This window comes from Diceros bicornis, chromosome 19 (assembly GCF_020826845.1).
Source record: "Diceros bicornis minor isolate mBicDic1 chromosome 19, mDicBic1.mat.cur, whole genome shotgun sequence".
Classification (NCBI taxonomy): Eukaryota; Metazoa; Chordata; class Mammalia; order Perissodactyla; family Rhinocerotidae; genus Diceros; species Diceros bicornis.
The window spans coordinates 14,433,282-14,453,407 of NC_080758.1; the positions used below are offsets into that span (position 1 = coordinate 14,433,282).

Here is a 20,126-nt window from a genome sequence, read left to right on the forward strand (position 1 = left end):
ATTCATCCGCTGATGGACGTTTCCAAAGAGATTCTTAAACTGCATATTTCTACCTTGAACTGGGCCCCATCCGGGGACTTGCGTCGGAGCTCTCCCGCGTCTGCCATCAGAAGGGCCCACAAGTTCACTAATTCGCAGAGGAAGTGTGGGAAGCGGGCAGGGTGGGGGAGACCTCCTCTTTCCCTGTCAAAGTCAACCTTCAACACGACCGCCTTGACACCTTCCTGCCATTCACCGAGTGACACCCTCATCACCAAAGGCTCAGGGGAATTCCAGCGATCTTTGCACAGCTCAAGAGCCCCATTGTTGGGACATAAGTACCGTAAAAGTGCAGGTGCGGTGTGGGGCAGACAGCTTCTCGACCCGCTAGTTAAGCGTAAAGGAAAATCGGTCCCATTATTCAGGTTCGCAGGTCGCCTCGGATTTTTATTCACCACTTATCATTGTGAGCAGCAACCCCTATATTTAGAGAAGACAAAAGAGCTTCTCACTCTACCCCAACCGACAATTTGTCGCAGGTTTTGCCTGGAGATTTAAATCCTTCTTCTGATGATTATTTTTTTTTTCAGATGCCCTTCAGCATTCATTGAAAGGTGGGACCAGAGAAGGAAAAAAAAAAAAAAAGTTGGCAAAAGAAGTCTGGGGAAGCAGCCGGCATTTGTTAAATTTGTGGGCGGAAAATTAGAAGTACTCAGGGGTCTTAGCTAGCTCAAAACCTTCAGCTGAAGTCGGGCGATTCTGCGAGGAAATGGTCTCTCTCTGAGTGGCAGAGCGCGCGGGGCTTCAAAGAAAGCCTCTGCTAATGAGCACTTTGCTGACAACCCCAAACCATCTCTGAAATATATTTTATGTTGGAAATAATCCTTTAATGCTCTAAAATACATAAGCAGAGGTGCTTGGCATGGCGGCCCACTGGCTCAGGGAAGCACGATTACAGGGGATTAAACCTACAAAGGGTACCACCCCCGGCCCACGGCCCCTCCAACTGTCATTCACCTTGAGGACATCTTTCAAAGCCTTTCCAACCTCTTCCTCATCCACCCCCATCAGGATGACAGCTGCAGATTCACTTCTCGCCGTTACTGGCTGGAATGAAGTGACTGGGTAACTCACCTCCCTCGCTCGTCCTACAAAGAAAATAATCATGGCTCGAGAAGGCCATTCTAAGTCATCGTTTCTTTATTGGCCACAAAGACTAAATACCTTTTACTTAACCGAAAAGAGAGCTGGAGTGGGGGGAAAAAAGATTTCAGTACAAGGTTTAACCCCCAGTGGGGGAAAGAAATCTCCGACTTCCTCAGAAAATCCTTTCCAAATTGTATTCATCTTGACTTAATCCACATCTACCGAGTGAATTAGGCAGTATTTATTTTGAAAATCTATTTTATAGAGTTCCAAGGACTGTGTTTTCCTTGGGCAGGGCTGACTCCGTCTCTGAGCTGGAGGCCGCCGCGAGGCCCCGGCCAGGCCTCTAAACTTCAAGGTGCTTGCCTCACATAGCTAACACAGTGTCAATAAACACAGCTGAGCCCGGAGAAATTGGAAGGTTTTCTCATTAAAGAAATAAAATAAACAGATGTCCTTAAGCACTTTGGCTTGTGTTTGTCCAAGGATGGAAAGCTCTAGATGTCTGAACGGCCGGGGTGAATGCGAACTACATCTCAAGGTAGACGGGGAGACAGAGAAAGAAGAGGGAAGAATCTGTGGTCCCCTGAATTAACTAATAGTCCTCCGGGGAAGGCACTTTTGATTTGAACCTTAGCAACTTCTACAAATAGTTTTTAACTGCTGGGTCATAAAACCGGGGTTTTTTATTTCTTCTCAGTTTGTAAAGCAGTAACAGACAGGCCAAGCTGTGTATCGCCAACTGGATCTGATTGAATCCTGATGGCACTGCGCTGGGTATTGGATTCCGGAATCCGAGCCGGAATCACGTAATAACACCGGCTGGGGAATGGGGGAGGGCTGGGGCTGGTCAGAGTGGGCAGAGGAGCCATCGGGGGGCGCAGTGTACAGCCAAGATCTGGCTGCGCTCTCTCTACCCAGCCTCTTCTAGATACTGAAGAGGATGGTGGGCTGGCTGGATCCACGAGAAAAGCCGTCACCAGGTGAATGCACGGCTTACGTCTCGCTTCACAGACTAACGTGTGAAGGCATCACCTGGCAGTCAAGTTTAAATGCCCATTCTGATTCAGGACATCTGGGGTGGGACCCGAGACCCTGCATTTCTAACAGCTCCCTGGTGACGCTGGTCCCTGGACCACACTTCGGATGGCCAAGAGGGCTTATGTGGCAACAGGGCTCTGGCAATGAGGAGTTTCAGTTCCCATAAGACTCAGTCATGCAGAAGTCTGAGCATTCAGGCCTCCTCAGGGTCTTAGTTGGGGTCTCCCCTGAAGGTGACCCCGAGCCTAGGATTCAGGTGCAAGCAGTTCATCTTGGAGGCGACCCCAGGGAGCACTGGTGACAGAGGATGAAGTGAGGTGGGGAGAGGAAGGAAGTCAACAAGGGTAGGTCAATGAGCAGGTCACTGCTGTGGCCAACTGGACTCTATCCCTCTGCGGACATCTGGGAGACTCCGTAGAACATTCCAGAATGTCACAGGTACTTGCAGAAGGAGCCATCATGCCTACGGGAATGGAGAGGGCTACAGGGAGAAGGGGTGGCTATAATAAAAATTCAATCTTGCCATTTACTAATGATGCTGTTGATGTTATTCTATAATCAAATCATCACACCCAGCAATGAATAATTGCAACCATGTTATCACAAGCCCCGTGGTGCTATGAGCCATCAACAGGGCGTTTAGACCTTCTTACGAAGGTTGAGGAGAGTTTCTAAGGATGTGACACTCAATGAGCAGCACTGGTTAGGCTAAGAGAGGGTGGGAAGAGTGTTCCAGGCAGAGGAACAGTATGTGCAAAGGCCCTGTGGTGGGAAGGAGTGCTGTGAGTGGGAGGCTACTGCAGCACTCAGGGGAGAGTGGGAGAGATTAGGTTGGAAAGGCCAGCAGAGGCCAGACCTTGAAGGACCTGGAGGGTCACGGTGAAGAGTTTGTCTTAAGAGCAGTGGGCACCACTGAAGGGTTTTCAACGGGAGTGAGGATGGGGGAGTGTGACATGATCACATTTTCTTCTTGCAACTATCATTCTGGCTGCCCAATAGACAGAATACGGGAGGCAGAGGAAAAGCAGAGAGGCAGCTGTCCAGCCAAAGACGACGGTGGCTGGGATGAAGGAGATGGTGGTGGAGATGGAGAGAAGGGGATAGAATTCAGAAATATTTAGGAATGATAATGATGATGGTTGGCGTACAGGCCAAAAGTGAAAAGAGTTATGTGAGCCTGTAACGGGGGACCTGACTCAGTCTGGGGAACCCTGAGGAAGTGATTTTTGAACTGTTATGATAGATAAGCTGAGTTTCCCAATGGGTAATAGGGGTGGGGAAGGAGGATGAACAATATTCCAAGAATTCAGAACAGCACATGCAAAGGCCCAGAGACAGAGGGGAATTGGGTGCCTCTGAGTAACTAACAGGTGTCCCGTGTGGCTAGGGAAGACGGTTTGAGATGGCATCCGTGAGCTGGGCCGTGGACCACTGTGAGGAGTTTGTTCCCCCCCCAGCAGTAGGAATCGTTGCTGGGTTTCAATGAGGGAGTTGACGAGTTCTGATTTGCACTTCCAAGCAATCCCTCTGGCTGCCGAGGGAAGGGCTGGGAGGAGGGCAGTGTGGAGGTGGTGAGCCAATTCAGCCACGAAGACCCGTCTCCCGGCTCCCCAGTCATGCCTGAACTTATCTTCAACAGAGGCTGAAGCTTTCATGCCGTTCTAGATGTATATCAAAGCACCTTGTTGTACACCTTAAATATATACAAATTTTATTTAGGAAATAAAATAAAACTACTAAGTTTTAAGCTAAAAAAATGCAGTAAGGCTTAAAAAGTAAACCCTAAAGGGGACAAGAAACCCTGTGCCAAGAACCTTTTCCAGAGGCTTCTGGTTCTGCTATGTAAGCATGGGGAGCCTCAGGGTTCTTGCCTGTAAAGTGGGCACAATACAGGCCCGGCTCTCCTCCCTGCCCCCAGGGTGGAGAGGATCGCGCGGGACGATGCCTGGGCCTGTGTGGAACTTGGTGGCTCCCTGCGAGTTCTGCTCAGTTCTCCACCCACAAAAGCCCCGACTCGTGCTCACGCGCCCAAACAGCGTAGAATGAACAAACATGTGCGTGGATGCTCATTACAGGTGAAAGATGCGGCTGGAGAGGTGGGCCACACAGTCCCCCAGATAACGGTGAGGCAGGGGATTCTCAATGACTTGTCTGCCTGTGCTTATCCCCCTCCCTGTAACGTGAGCGACAAGAGAGCAGAGACCTCGTTTGTGTGTTCACTGCCATACCCCTGCCTGGACCCCAGCACAGGGCTGGACTCATGAATATTCATAAAATGTTTAGGACTGCATGAATGAATGAATGGGATGGACGGATGGAGGAACGGAGAGATGGATGGATGGGCTGATGGACACACGGATGGATGGAACACGAATGGATGGACGAATGAGTGGAAGGATGGACGGAGGGATGGAGGAGTGAACGCTACTGGCGCTCCATACAGATCTTGGATCCCCTTTTCCAGTTCTGGGCACCCATCCCCCAGCCTGTGCCCACATGGGGACTGGGATCTGCAGTCCTCCTCTGAGGGCTCCACTCGGGCTACTGGAGCCACTTGGCCTGGACCTGCTGAGGCCCGGAAGCACCTGGGAGTTTATGCCCCCGGGGAAGTGTGCTCCAATGAGGACGGTGCAGGGGTGTGCACGCCCGGCTCTTTTCCCCGGAGGCAGGACAGCCTCTCCGGTGGGTGTGTTGCACCCTCCAGAGCACCCTGCAGGATCAGGCTGAGGCTGGGGCTTCGCCTGGAATCGCACCCCTGCCTCTCCCCCCGCCCTGTCCTGCTCCCCACTCCCTCACAGGTTTCCCTGCCAGCTCTTCCCGAAAAAACTTGCTCAGGAATCCTCGCCTCAGGGTCCTGCTTCCAGGGAGCCCAACCTGGGAAGATGTGTGAATTTCCCCCTACAAAGATCTGGACATCCCTAAAACTTCCAGAAGATATGTCCCTTCAGAAAGCGTTTTCCTGCTTCTCTTCTATTCGTTGGAGGAGGGAGAGGCTGCGGTGGTGGGGGTGGGGATTTAAACCACACGGAGGGAACAGAATTCCCAGGCCTGATCATCGATGCCCAAGGCAGAGATCTGTAGGAAGTGAATAGCCTGCATTTTTTGAAGGACCCTAGAGGCACAGTATGGAACCACCTGACAAAGCCTGGAGTCCGGTTGGTGGGAACCAGGGACCCTTGTGTCCCAGAGTCCACACAGAGGACCCGGGGAGGGCTAGGGACCAGTGATCTCTGCCCCACATTTCCCACATACTCTGGGCACACCCTGGCCCTGGTGGGTCACAGATGTAAACGCCTCTGGGGGCGGAGGAGGTACCACACATGAATAGAACAGCTCCACACCCCAAAGCCCAGGTGGGATGTGTACGGCTCCACTCCAGGGAGTGAGGGGGGCTGAGGTGAGCCCGAGAGCACGGGTCCTGTCATAGGGCCCCTTTGAAAATTCAGGTCTGGTGTTGCCAGACTGTCCCATTTTCCAGCAGAAGGGAGACACCCAGATTTTTCTATAAAACATCCAGATTTTAAAATATTGGCAAGGAATTTAGAACTTTAGGAAATGCCAGGGGCCGAACACCTTGTCTTTCGGCTCCAGATTGCCAGTTTGAAAGCTCTCATCTCTTCAGGTTGAGCAGGGCCCGGCCCTTGCAGGGCTGACAGGGATGGAAACCTTGGATAGGACTCTGCTCAGGCAGGCACCAAGGGCCCCCTGGCCCCACCCCAGGTCCCCCACCCGCCAAAGTGTCCCTGGCCCCAGGCCTGCCCAGAGGGCCATTTGTTCAACACTCCACAGCCTTTGCTGAGCCCCTGCTGGGCGCCAACCCTTGGGTGAGGCCAGGCCAGGCTGGTAGCCAGCATCCCAGCCCTGGAGACCGGCTGACAGGCCCCTGTCTCGGCCCCCGTGTGGATACATGCTCCCTCGAGGGCAGGCACCCTGGAATCTCATTTCTACAGTGCTCGCAACCACAGACGCTGAAAGCTCCCTGCCCGATTTGTTTATTCAACCAATATTTATCAGGCGATGTGCCAGGCACCGCCGGGTGCCAGGGGACGAAGCTGCGAGCACAGCAGACCCTCAGTCCAGCGGAAGAGTTCATTCCAGCGGCTTTTCTTTCTACCCCGAGGACATTCACGGGGTCACTGGAGATGCGGTTTAGATCCGTGGTTAAGAGCAGTGGGCCACATCCTGGCTCTCGTCCCTGCCTAGCGGGGTGCCCTTGGCTGAGTCACGCCACCTCTCTGAGCCACAGTTTCTCCAGAAATGGGTACAATAGCAGCCGCCACGCCTTCTAGGGTCGTGGGGATTCAGCGAGAGAGAAAGGGCAAAGCTCAGAGCAGTCCCTAAGGGGTGACTTCTTAGTCACAGGCCTGTGGGTGTTTGGGGCCGGATAATGCTCTGTTGTGGGCTGTCCTGTGCACTGCAGGATGTGTCGCAGCATCCCTGGCCTCCACCCACTGGACGCTAGGAGCACACCCCTACATCGTGACAACCCCAAATATTTATGACACTGCCAAACGTCCGTTGCGGGGCAAGATCGCCTCCAGTGGAGAAGCACTGAGCTAGAAGCAATGGAGCTGTACGTGTGGCGACGTGGACGGATCTAAAACCACAGAGCAGAGGGAGAAAAGTGAGAACCACGGGGCATTTAAACAATGCCATTTACAAACACAACAAACAAATGCACACAAAAAGACCACACATATTTGATGGGAAAACAAAAAGCTAGGGGGAGGGGAGAGAGATGAGCACAAACGGGTCCAAAAGGAAACACCCATTTGTGAAACGAGAAAGGGGCCTTGTGTGGACAAAGACCGTGAATGACTCAACTTGTGTATCTGAGGACCAACTCAAAAAAATAATAATGTTCACAGCAGAGTACCTGGCATACAGTGAATGTGGGGAAAATGGGAGAATTTGTTCAAGAGGAATTTGCTAGTTGGCAGTAGAGGGAGAAGAGATCAGGTCCCTTCCGAGGGAGACCATGGGCAGAAGACAGGACATCTCTGCAGCCCAGGAGGTAAGAATAAGGAATCGCTGTGGTTGGTTCTGCCTTCAAAATATATCCAGACTGCTACACCTCTCACTACCCCCTCTCTTCTGCCTGTCTAAACAACCATCATCTTTCAGCTGGACTGTTGCAGTAGTCTCTTGACTGGTCTCCCTGCTTCCAACCTTGCCCTTCTACAGTCTACTCTCCTGCGCAGCAGTCAGATGGATTCTTTAGAAATATAACTCAGACGCTGACCTTCCTCTACTCTAAACCTCCACAGCTCCCACTTTGGAGTAAAGCCAGTTCAGTTACTATTCTCCCCCTCGCTTACTCTGCTCCAGCCACGCTAGCTTCCTTGTTGTCCCTCAAATCCACCTGGCAAACTTCTGCCTCAGGGCCTTTGCACTTGCTGTTGCCTCTGCTCTTCTACCAGATATCTGTTCCTCCACTTCCTTTAAGTCTTTACTCAATATTCAGCTTCTCAGGGGGAAGGCGTCCCTGACTTAGTCCATGTGACGGGCACATTAGCAAGTGAGAGCATCTCCAGCCTCCCACCAGGTGGTAAACTGGCAAGCAAGTAGAATGTAAGTGAAGCCGTTTACAATAGACTGAATCCTTACAAAAATGATGACACTGAGTCCATCAACTGATGATAGGTGGTAAAACTGCTCATCCAGCCACAAACATCCATCCTCCACTGCAAAGAAGGGCACATGACATGGGTGAGAGTGGTTACACCAGAGAACTTCAGCAGTACAGCAGCTAGCCCAGGACTGATTTTTTTTTTTGGTGAGGAAGATTGGCCCTGAGCTAACATCTGTTGCCAATCTTCCTCCTTTTTTCTCCCCAAAGCCCCAGTAGATAGTTGTGTGTCATAGTTGCACATCCTTCTAGTTGCTGTATGTGGGACGCCGCCACAGCATGGCTTGATGAACGGTGCCTCGGTCTGTGCCTGGGATCCTCGAACCTGTGAACCCCGGGCCGCTGAAGCGGAGCGTGTGAACTTAACCACTATGCCACCAGACCAGCCCTGGAACTGATTTCTTTTCTTGTAAATTTGAGACTTAGGTAAATGTGATTTCAAAATGTAACTCAGACTCCAGAATTTTTGCTGTATGGTTTTGTTTTTCGTGGAGGGTACCTGTCCTTGTACAAAACGCTCATATTTAATTATGAACTGCTTTAAATCACCACCAAAGTTACAGGAAATGTTTGCCTCGTAGGTGATGCAACAGATGCACAGCCCTGTCAAGTCACGTTGTGTTTGGACTTGGGGTTGGGACGAGAGAACGGCAGCATGTCAGCTGGACGCCCAAATGTGCAGGTGATTATGGAGAAGGATTCCAAAATCCTACAAGGCTGAACATCCAGGGAATTAACTGAAAACTATCAATGTTCTTGGCAGTGGGACTGGCATTGCTGATAAAGCCAGTCCCTTCCTTTAACTGAATTTTAGGTTGTTCTCTCCTTGTTGCCATGAGTATTGCAGGTAATACAGTATATTCACAAGATTATCAATCCTGAGGCTAAAATGCCTTGATTCTCTGCATCTTTTACGAGTCCTTACATTTAATTACTAATTGGTAAGCGGCAGCTTCCTACATATAGGAGGAGACCACCACATTTTTGCTCTCATGATTGGCTGGGTCTGCTGCTGTTCAGAGTAAGATATTCTGAATTCCCTTTTATCAATAAAGCTTGATTTAACAAAAAAGAAATTGAATCCTGTGTAATTCTTCCTTTACCCTACCCTTTTGAAAGACCATGCCAAGGTAAATGAGAAGTTTCTTGGGGGGAAAGATGTTAATTTCTTGTAATTGGAAAATATTGCTACTCAAGGCATAGATGGAACCATTTCCCTTCCCTTAGAAAGACACAAAGATTTAAGTCTCCACTGTTCCTTAACCTGTTCTTTAAATGGGTTTCTTTCTGGCCGCTCACTTTTCATTAAGATGTGTATCAGCTGGAATTTGCCTACTGTTTAACTAAAATAACTGTCAAAGCTTGACCATCTAACACTCCATGGCAGGGGTGTGTGTTTGCCTGTGATTTTTATTTGGCCCATGTCTTTAGAATCAAAGAGGTTAAGATGCACTTGTGGGGGCCGGCCCGGTGGCGCAAGCGGTTAAATGTGTGCGCTCCGCTGTGGCGGCCCGGGGTTCACCGGTTCGGATCCCGGGCACGCACTGACGCACTGCTTGTCAGGCCATGCTGTGGCGGCGTCCCATATAAAGTGGAGGAAGATGGGCACGGATGTTAGCCCAGGGCCAGTCTTCCTCAGCAAGAAAAAAAAAAAAGAGGAGGATTGGCAGATGTTAGCACAGGGCTGATCTCCTCACACACACACACAAAAGATGCATTCGTGATCTGAAATACAGCATGTTGATAATATTTAGCTGTTGGCCTTTAAAAATAATGTTCAAAGCTTATAGAATTGTAGTTATAAAAATAATTTAATTTAGGCTTAAATTCCTCTGATTAAGCATGTGAAAGTAAGTTTTAAAATCCGTCAGGGAAAAGACTACTGTTCTGTGCCCTTCTGTATTTTTGTCTCTTTAGGTTGATTATTGTATTTGTCACCATGTAATTTAATCATTCTGTATGCAGATTCTCCTCAAGAAAACTATTAGAGGTAAGATCAAAATACAGTGAATAAAAAATCGAAACTGTGTGTATAAAAAAACATTCAGCTTCTCCATGATGTCTTCTTCCCTGGCCACCTTTTCTCAAATTTAATTTCAACCCCCTCTCCTGCAATACTTCAAGGACACCATCAATGAAGTGAAAAGACAACCCACAGAATGGGAGGAAATATTTGCAAATCACATATCTGATAACAGACTGGTATCCAAAATATATAAAGAACTCTTACAACTCAACAATAAAAAGACAAATAAACCAATTCAAAAATGGGCAAGGATTTGAATAGATATTTCTCCAAAGAAGATATTACAAACAGCCAATAAGCACACGAAAACATCATTAGTCATTAGTTAACATAATTAGTTATTAGGGAAATGCAAACCAAAACCACAATGAGATACCACTCCACACACACTAGGAGGACTAGAACCAAAAAGACAGACAATAACAAGCATTAGTGAGGATGGGGAGAAACTGGAAGCCTTGTACATTGCTTATGGGGATTTTTTTTTTGTGAGGAAGATTAGCCCTGAGCTAACATCTGTTGCCAATCCTCCTCTTTTTTTTTGGTGAGGAAGACTGGCCCTGGGCTAACATCTGTGCCCATCTTCCTCTATTTTGCATATGGGACGCCTGACACAGCATGGCTCGATAAGCGGTGTGTAGATCCCTGCCGGGACCCGAACTTGTGAACCCTGGGCCGCTAAAGCGGAGCACGTGAACTTAACCACTATGCCGCCAGGCCGGCCCCTGCTTATGGGAATGTTAAATGGTGCAACTACTCTGGAAAACAATCTAGCAGTTCCTCAAAATGTGAAACGTAGAGTTACCATATGACCCAGCAATTCCACTCCTAGGTATGTACCTAAGAGAACCGAAAACATGTGTCCACGCAAAAACTTGTACACAAATGTTCACGGCAGTATTATCCATAACAGCCAGAAACCCAACTGTTCATCAATTGATGAATGGATAGACAAAATGTAATACATCCACACAGTGGAAGATTATATGGCAATAGAAAGAATGAACTATTGGCGTATGCTACAACAGGGATGACCCTTGAAGACCTTATGCTAAGTAAAAGCAGCCAGTCACAAAAGACCACCTATTGTACGATTCAATTTATAAGAAACGTCCAGAAGAGGCAAATCTACAGAGAGGGAAAGTAGATTAGTGGTTGCTGGGCCTGGTGGGGGGGAAACGGGAAGAGACTGCTAATGGGTGTGGCGTTTCTTTTTGGGGTGATGAAAACATTCTAAAATTAGATAGTGGTGACGGTCGCACAACTCTGTGAATATACTAAACCCCCTCCCGAATTGTATACATTGAAACGGTAAATTTACAGTATGTGGATTATATCTTAGTGAAGCTGTTATTAAAAAAAACCACAACTGGTCCTAGAGTTGAGCTTGCATTTGGTACTGAGCTGCCTGGAAGGCAAGGCACAAAAAGAGGAGGCAGGGCCGACCCACTGTGAACCCTGGGAGGAGGGCTGATTAATCCTTCTTACAATCCACCCCCAGCCACAGGCAGAGGCTTCTCGACCACCTTGCATTTGACTGATCCCGGCTGGAAAAAACTGAGTTCAGGGACTGTGGGGAGGCGGGGTGGGAGGAGAGGTTAGGAAAGAGGCGGCGATTGCCGGCTGCTGCAGCTCTCCAGGGAATTTCTAATGGATCTACAAGATGCAGGAGGTACAGCTACCAAAGGGATGCTCTGGTTCTGAGCACTGGGGAGGAAGAGATGGAAAGGAAGTGGAGAGATGACAGCCTCGAGCAGCACATGTCTTGATTGGGAACAGGAAGCGAGCCCAGTGTCTGTTTTAAAACTCACTCTGTTTTGAATCATTCCTTAATCACTTGAGCTCTGTTGGTCTTATTTTCCTAAGTCAACAGTAAGTCGCTCCGTTGGCTGGGACCACAATTGATATGATTTCTGCTTCCTGGACAGTGCTCAGCACAATGGCCACAAGCAGAGCTGCTTTGCTCTTTTTTTTGTCCTTGGCGTGGACCTCTACGGTCCTCGCCCTCTTCTAGAAAGAGTACTTCAGTTTCCTTTGGGGGACCATCCCTTCCCCACTCTATCCATTTGGTTGGGATGAAGCTGACCTGTTCCTCCACCACTCTCTCTATGCCAGGAATGGGCTCTTGATCTAGGCTAGCCAATGAGAGCCACAGAAGTTGGCATATGTACAGGCATTTGACCCAGTTTGGGCCAATGAGATTCACGCCTGGGAGTTGTGCTGGAAGTTGGGAAGCACGAGGTCTCCTTTTTTAGTTGGGTTTGCAGAGAGGGAGTCACTACATGGAGAAAATCAGCTGAGGGATGCAAAAAGACCAAGCCCTGAGAACATTGCTTGAGCTCCTGGATCCAGCCTGACCTGAATCCCAGATATCCCTGGGTTTTTCAATTATTGTGATCCAATAAATTCCCTTTGTAGCTTAAATACTACATATTTCAAACTGAGAGTCCCACTTGATACCAGCTATTAATATCGAGTTCTACATGGCTGCAGCTGCTGGAAAAGCACAAAGAGAAAGAGCTGTGGGCCAAAAGTCAAGGTCATGTATTTTAGTTCTGTTATGAATACCCTGACTACATGACCTCTCTGTGTCTCAGTTACTCTGTCTGCAAAACAGGACTCACACTCCTGCTCCTCAAGATCCTCTATACTTTTCCAACTTCCAAGTTTATAACTGTAGTCCAGATCTCTCTTTGGAGCGTCAGACCCACAAATACAGTTGCCCTCTAGGTCTCTCGAACAGAACTAATTTTAGTTTTCCTCAACATTTTTCTCTTTCCCTCATCTTCCTTGTATTACATGATACTTTGTGCTAGAAAATGCTAGTGTCCTCCAGTAATCGTTCTTCCTTTCTCCCTCTCAGAGTAACAGAATCCCTGGAATTTAATGGGGCATGTGACTGGACTACATTTCCCAGACTCCCTTGCAGCTAGATGTGGCCATGTGATCAAGTTCCAGCCAATGGGATGTGAGCAGAAATGATATGTGCAACTTCTGGGTCTGGCCCTTAAAAGAGAGGGAAAAACATAAAAAGAAAATATAAAAAAAGAGAGGGGTAAACTCCCCTTTTCCTGTTTCCCCTTCTTGCTGGCTGGCATGTTTTATCTTGCCAATGAGGGCAATGCTCCAGGAATGGCAGAGAACAAGACGAAGGGGCCTCGGTCTCTGGCTCTGTGTAGTAGCCTTGCTTGAACCACGCATGGCTCGACTGCTAGGTGAGAGAAATAAATTTCTATCTTGTTTAAGCCATGGGTATTTTGCATCTCTCTTAGGGTGGCTGGATTTAGCAAATAAAAAAATACTCATTCCTCACCTAAGACAGCTGGAGGAGGGAGTGGAACATTCTAGAAAAGAAATGAAGATGGCCCAGGAGACCTGGGGGCTCTAAGAGCTTCTCACCTCTGTTTCCCCTGGACATCCTGGAAACACACAAGGAGGCAAGTGAGCCTGAGGTCTGACTCTCATTCTCTCCTGCGTGATCTTGCTCTCTCCTTATGCACTGCGGAGACTAACTGGGCATGATGGTCTCCTATCATGGTTCTTCCAGCTGTGACCTTTTGTGGTTTTGAAATTCTAGGACAGTTGAAACCCAGATGCCAATGGGGCCAGGAGGGTCCCATAAACAGGTTAAACAGGCCAGGTGGGGGCTGTGGGTGGACTGGAAGCATCCACCCCCTCTATCAGGGCAGTTACTACTCAGCTCCTGTTGATTGCTGCCACATGGGATCGCAGGATTGCCAGATTTCCTAATTTTTCAAGAAGAGTTGGAAATCTAGATTGTTTTGGTCTGTGCAATCTCCTGATTTTTAAATGCTGGCGACAAATTCACATTTTTCCAAACACTCTAGGGCCCAAACAAAAATGTCTGCAGGCTGAATTTGGCCGGTGGCCACCAGTTAGGAATTTTTTGTTTTAAGACTATTTTCCTTCCTTCCTTCCTTCACTCAACAAATATTTATTTGACGCCTACTGAGTGCAAGGCACTGTTCTATTCACTGCGGATAAAGCAATGAACAAAACAGAGAAAAAAAATCATGCCTGTCGACATACAGCTTTCCTTCTAGAGGACTGTCCTGATTCACTCAGGCAACAAGTATTTACTGAGCCATTCTGGCCCATGTGCTGTGCTTAGTTGGGTCAATAAAAAATGTTCATGGTCCCTGCCCTCATGGTACATATGGCCTGGAAGGAAGACAGGCAATAAGTGCATAATTATAATACAAATGGAAAATATAGTTATGGGGAGAGATGCAATTTACACGGAGGAGAGTGGTTAGGAAAGTCCTCTTGGAGGCAGCTACATTTAAAATGAGAACTGAAAGCAAAGTAAGATTTAATCTAGTAAAAGAATTTTCTATAACATTCTAGATTATAGCAGAGGCTTCCAGTGTGCCCCTTCCCCCGTCCCCTCAGGTGCTGCCATTCCTGTACACACAGAGGCTTTCTACTATTAGCACCTGTGATTCCCTGCCCTAGGGCTTTCTTGGGGCTGGCCAGAAGGGCAGGGAGATAAGGCCCCTGGGAGAAGCCCTCAACTCACGATGGAAGGGGATCTGTAGATCAATATCCCAGCACCCTCACTCCTTGGGTGAGTCAACTCCGAGGTGTGTTCTACAGAGTCTCCCAGGGGTCCCTGGTGGGACTGAGCCCCAGGGACCCGCAGCATAACTATTTACGCACTCTGCATTGGCCGCCTTCCCTTCCCTGTCTCACTCCCCCACTCTGCACCTGGTGCTTCCTGGGATCACCCCTCAAAGAAACTACCCACACTCACTCCTTGTCTCAGGCTCTGCTTCTGGGAGAAACCCAGCAGAGATGGGAGAGAACGTGGCAGGTTGGAGGACAGAAAGCAACTTGGACAAATAGCAGGAAACAGAGCTGCAGAGCTCATGAAGGACCTTGGAGGCTGGGTCAGGGTTTGTCCATGGGGAAGCCACTAACGATTTTTCAGTGGGGGAGTGACATGATCAGGCTTATACTGTAGGATGACCCCTCCGTAGGGGGCTGTGAAGGGCAAAAGTGGAAGCTTCGAGACCAGATAGCTGGAGTTAGGTGGTGGGGCTGGAGAGAGGCAATGAGGAACGACATGGACCAGGTGCATGGTGCCCAGAAAGCTCTGGGCTTTGTCCCTGTCTTCAGGGAGCCCACAATTCGGTTTAAGGACTACTGGTGAGACACAGACACAGGAATCATCCCCAAGATTACCATGCCCCACACAGAACCCATGAGACCCAAACTGTCGCGTGGAGCTGGAGAGCTTCAGAGGGCTATCTCTAAGGACAAGGAGAGTGAAGGAATGCTTTATAGGGGAGGTGACTTTACCGGTGGTTAGAAAAACCACAGAACATCCAGACTTAGCGGGCAACCCACTACTGTGGCCCCTTTGGGATAGCCCAACTTTTCGCAATGGCTGCCAAGTCTACTTTTCGGTGTTTTCAGCAGCTCTCCACTCTGCCATGCTTTACCTAAGCTGTGCACGGGCCAAAAACGCACGCCGGATTTCCCGTAGGCACTGCTAGACATATTAACGGCATTCCTACGCGGCAAGAGATTTCTGCACCACCAACACCATTTTTATACTCTTTACAACATAATGGCAGACGATAAATCTATCTTGCTAATTACACATCCAGCTTGTTATAACCCCCATAAAAAACACGAGCAGCTGGAAAAGTCATGAGGTGATGTCAAATCATATTCCCGGTCTCTAAACAGAAACAGAAATATTTTCCAGGCGCTGGTGAGTCTCATGGTCCCTACCCAGGCATGGAAGTGGCTGCCAACAGGTCGCTCCCTTCGGATGAGAAGATAACTCGCCAATCCTCTAAAGCTCCGCCCCTCCACCCCCACCTGTCTCCCTGAAGAGAGAGCAGACGGTTGGAGCATCCACCTGGGGTTTGTTGAAAAGCCCACAGGATGAATGCAAAGATTCGGCAGTGTTTGAGTTTTAGCAGTTGGGTTCGTTTTTGCATTATGAAGGTGGTTTCGATGTTTCTTCCATTTACCACCAATCAGCTGATAGCATTTGCCCAGAATTCTAACTGGGTGGTTCCCCCAACATAATCCACCCATGATATATTTGCAAAGCTGTCGCTAAGATCCACACTGGGGCCGACAAAATGCCTCCCCCTCGTCTCAGAAAAACGGAAGGAAAATTAAATTCATCTGCCGGAGACACTAACATAAACAACAGGGAAGAAGAAAAATACTTTACCTTGTTTCTTAGCTAAGATGACTGTTTTTGGCTGCAGTGTATCCTAGCCCTCTTAGGAGGGAGACAGCCAAAGACTATGAGCTTATATCCTATCAAGTGGATGTTGAATGCTTCATGTGTTGGAAGAAAAGGCAAGGGAGACAATAGCAGGGGAGCTAATTAAATTTTCACATGTCAAGGGAAAATTCCATAGGAGTTCTCAAACCTGGGCTGATCCAGTGGGGCAGCTTTTGTTGGAGAAGCTGCCTCATAAACTGCCCCCACAATTCCCAAGACAAACCAGCTGGACAGACTGTCTTGTTGGAAAAAAAAAAAAAAAGAGGAGAGACAAAATGGATTCTTACCTTCCCATATCTGGATGCAAAAGTCCCCGTGAGCAAGGAGTGAAAGATAATTATTGTCTCATCCAGGTCCCACACGAACACGCGCTGTGATGAGAGAGAGGAAGAGAATGGAGACAAATGGGCTTGCTTGCACCTGACTTAATGTCTGCAGAAATTAACTCCCTGGGAGGAAAAAGAAGTCTTGAAAAACATCATCTTTAAGTTATAAAACATGCGACTCACTGATGTGTCCTTGAGTCTCCATCCAACCTCAGCTGCGTAAAGTGTATTCTGATGGCCAATATTTGAGCTCCTATCAACCCAAGAGATGCCAGAACCAAGAAGCCTGTTCTTGCCTTCCACATAAAAGCTCAAAAAAGGAGGAGCTCAGGCCAAAAACAACAATAAAAGTCACATAACTCATTTGACGAAATGAAATACTACCATTCTGCATTCACTGCTCACCGTAAGTCCAATTACTTCTGACCATTTCTACTTTTAGCAGTTCTGGTGATTACCTCCATAACTCTAACACACTTATACGTTATTGATTTGCCGACTTTAGACAAGATCTTTTGACTGGGCAATGTGAAAGATGAGGGTTTAGCTCATGGTGATCTCTCTCATGTCTCCGGAACCTTATATTTTTCACATATGTGAACCTTTCTATTGCCAATTCCATCAGCTTTGGACATCTCCCTTGGCTAAAACAGTAAAGATATGGATACCCACCCTTTCCCTCGCCTCCTCCCCTCTTCAACATCTATCAACTTCAGCCTTTACTTTTGCATTGTCAATGTGGGTCAACTGGTTTGTGCATTTGGTTTTATAACTATACTTAAGTCTTCTGTGCTCTGTCCATACGTAGATTTTAAAAGCTGGTAACCAGCAAAGAGCACTGACATCTTGTGATTACTGTTCACTGCAGAGCCAAGTAACGTGCTAGGGCTTCACTTGCTTCTCTAGGTGCCCAATGTCATTACCCTGGAGCCACTTTAAGGAGACTGTTCCTTCCAACAAGGTCCACGTGTATTCTCCTTTCCTGCACACCATCCCAAATAAAATCATGCCATATCTCTGTTACATAGGAAACATGCCTGTCTGGTATAACTTTTTGTGTTTGTTGGAGTTTATTAATCGCTTTAATTATTTTCTTGTTTGCAATAATGTGCCTTCCTTATGATCTCAAAATCAGCCACATCATCTATTAGAGATGTTCATCCTTGGTGACTGCATGCTCCAGTGTGGACTGGATCATTTTTAGGCTTCCTACATAGCTAGCATCGTGAGACCTCCCTTTACCGCATTTCTGGGTCAAATCCACTGTTTCCTCAAGTCCCTCTCTTTCTTGGTTTTCTTCCTTGTTTTGCTTGAATACATCCTTAAGTTGCTTCTTCTGAAAGGATCACAGAAAGTAATCTTCCTGAATTCTTGAAAATCTGATGATATCTTTATTTTGGTCTACAATTCCTCTGGGTGCAGAAATCCAATTGGAAAATCATGTCCTCTGGATCTTGGAAAGAATTCCTCCATTATCGTATAGTGTCCAGCATGATTGATGAGAAGTCTGATCTGTTTCACTGATTCTCACTCTTTTGTAGGTTTCACTTTTTTCTCTATAGGATTTTTTTGGATCTTTTCTTTATACTCGGTATCCTCAAATCCCATGAGGATATATCTAGAGGTAGTTTTTTTTCATTCATACTGTTCAACACTCAAGCATTTTCAATCCTATTTCTTTAAATAATTTCCTCCCATCTTTTCCACTGTTCTCTCTTTCTGGAATTCCCAATAGTCAAATTAGACCTTTCAGACTGATATTGCTTATCCTTTAAAAAATATATTTTCTATAATTTTTTCTTTTTGATCTATGTTCTGGAAGATTTCTTAAACTTTCTGTTCCAACTCTTCTATTAAACTTTTGATTCTATCATTTTAAAATTTCCAAAAGCTCTTTCTCTGTCTCTGAGTGTTCCTTTCCCAATAGCCTCTACTTCTTATTTTATGGATGCAAGATCTCCTTAAATCTTTACAAGATAACCAGTCAGAATTCTTCTAAGTTCTTTTATGTTTCTTAAAATACCTCTCTTGTCATTTATTCATTTAGCTTGGCCTTTATTTTTGATACTGTTGGTTTTCTTCATTTTTCTGGCAATCATTATTTTTAACAACAAAGGGTCCGACTAATCATTTACATAGCCGGTGTTGAGGGGGCGGGGGCAGAGGCACCTACTCAGTCTACCATCTTGAATGGGCCACTTGTGACAATTCTCTGCAAGTCAGTGGCTCTATTTACACATTGGCATTGACCATGCCCTTAAAAGCAGAGAAAGGTGGTTTCTAGAAGGAAAAAGGTCAATTAGTGCAGAGATTTTCAAAGCAATTAGCAGACCTGAGTATTATTTTGTGAGTTTTTTAGTCTAGTTATATTTATGTGTGTGTATGTGCTGGGTCACAATATTAAGTATCGTTCTTATGATGGGTCATGGTAAAAGAATGTTTGAAAACTACTGTTTTGGAGAGGGCTTCTGGGGTTTAAATACACTAAGTCCTAATTTATCTGAACTAACTGGGTTGGATCAGTTAAACTTAGAAATCTTGGTAAGAGAATTTTCAAAAATCAGCGAATATTTTCAAATTTAATGCAGACTCCATTAATTTATCTATTACGTCCTCTCTGAAGAAGAAAGTCACCCCCACTACCCCACCACTCTATCCCCGCTTCCTAGATCCTTCATGGGTTAGTTCCTGATGGCCATTCTGCAGATGACCCTACTCTGTAGCCCACCATGGTTTGGGCCAAGGTGAGCCCCTAACCCTGGTTGGGTCAGAGGTCTTTCCTTGGGAACTTAAAGAATTAAGACCTAGAAAGAAATTCATTGTCTTTGGGTGGCTGTTGGTGGCCACATGATCTGAAGGGCAGGGAGGCCAGTCTGCAGAAAGAGAGGAACAGAGGGGTGAAAGACGGAAAGATAACCTAACACTTCTGCAGGACCTGGTTTCAGAGAGAAGCAGAGCGAGGCTCCTGGAGGAGAGCCGTGCCCAGGAACCTGTGCATGGGGACACTGCAAGACACTCTTGTCTGGGGATTCCAGCACCTTCACTGTGGCATGTGGGGAGAGAAGGTATAAATGCATTTCCTTGCCCCGACTACCTTCTAATTCCAGTATCTTCCTGACACTCCAGTGCACCCCTGCCCTTGGGTTCTGAGAGAATCCCCATATCCTTTAAATTCTGCTTTTTCGCTTAAGCTAGCTCGAGTTGGTTTCTGGCACCTGCAGTCAAGGGATTTTGACTAATACACACTCAGCATTTTCCTCCTTTCCACTTCTTTACATAATTTCTCTCTCGTGGGCTCAGTCATTAGCAAAACTGCCAAAGACTTAAGAGGTGCGACCCATGCAACCCTCCATGCTGACATTAAGCACAGAAGTGAAACACAGCTCACACCTTTGCAAGTGTGCTTTGCCCAGTGGTACTTACCCTGGAATCAAGAAGCAGATGTTTCCAGAATAATATCACCCCATAATCCCTGACTTCCATGCCACCTCCACCTTCTCAGTTTAATGGAAAAACGTCTCTCCACACCCACTCCCACCAAGAGCAGAAACCACATTAGATGACCCAATAGTTTTTTTTTTTTTTTTTTTGTAATATTAAAGGATGTGTTGCTTTTTGTGATTTCTGTAGCTCTGCAACCTCAAGCTGGTAGAAAATCCTCAGGAATATGGGAGGGCAGAAAGCAGGGAAAACCTGAGGTCACTAAAT

General features: G+C 47.1%; 1 protein-coding gene across 3 annotated transcripts in view; it reads right to left on the reverse strand.

Annotated features, from left to right (window-relative positions):
• Positions 1-20,126, reverse strand: part of EYA2 (EYA transcriptional coactivator and phosphatase 2) — a 178,204-nt gene that overhangs the window by 65,786 nt on the left and 92,292 nt on the right. For all 3 annotated transcript variants that reach the window (XM_058562106.1, XM_058562104.1, XM_058562105.1), the window contains one exon: positions 16,380-16,463. In XM_058562106.1, coding sequence (XP_058418089.1) covers positions 16,380-16,463 — 84 coding nt within the window. The remainder of the gene's footprint in view (positions 1-16,379; positions 16,464-20,126) is intronic.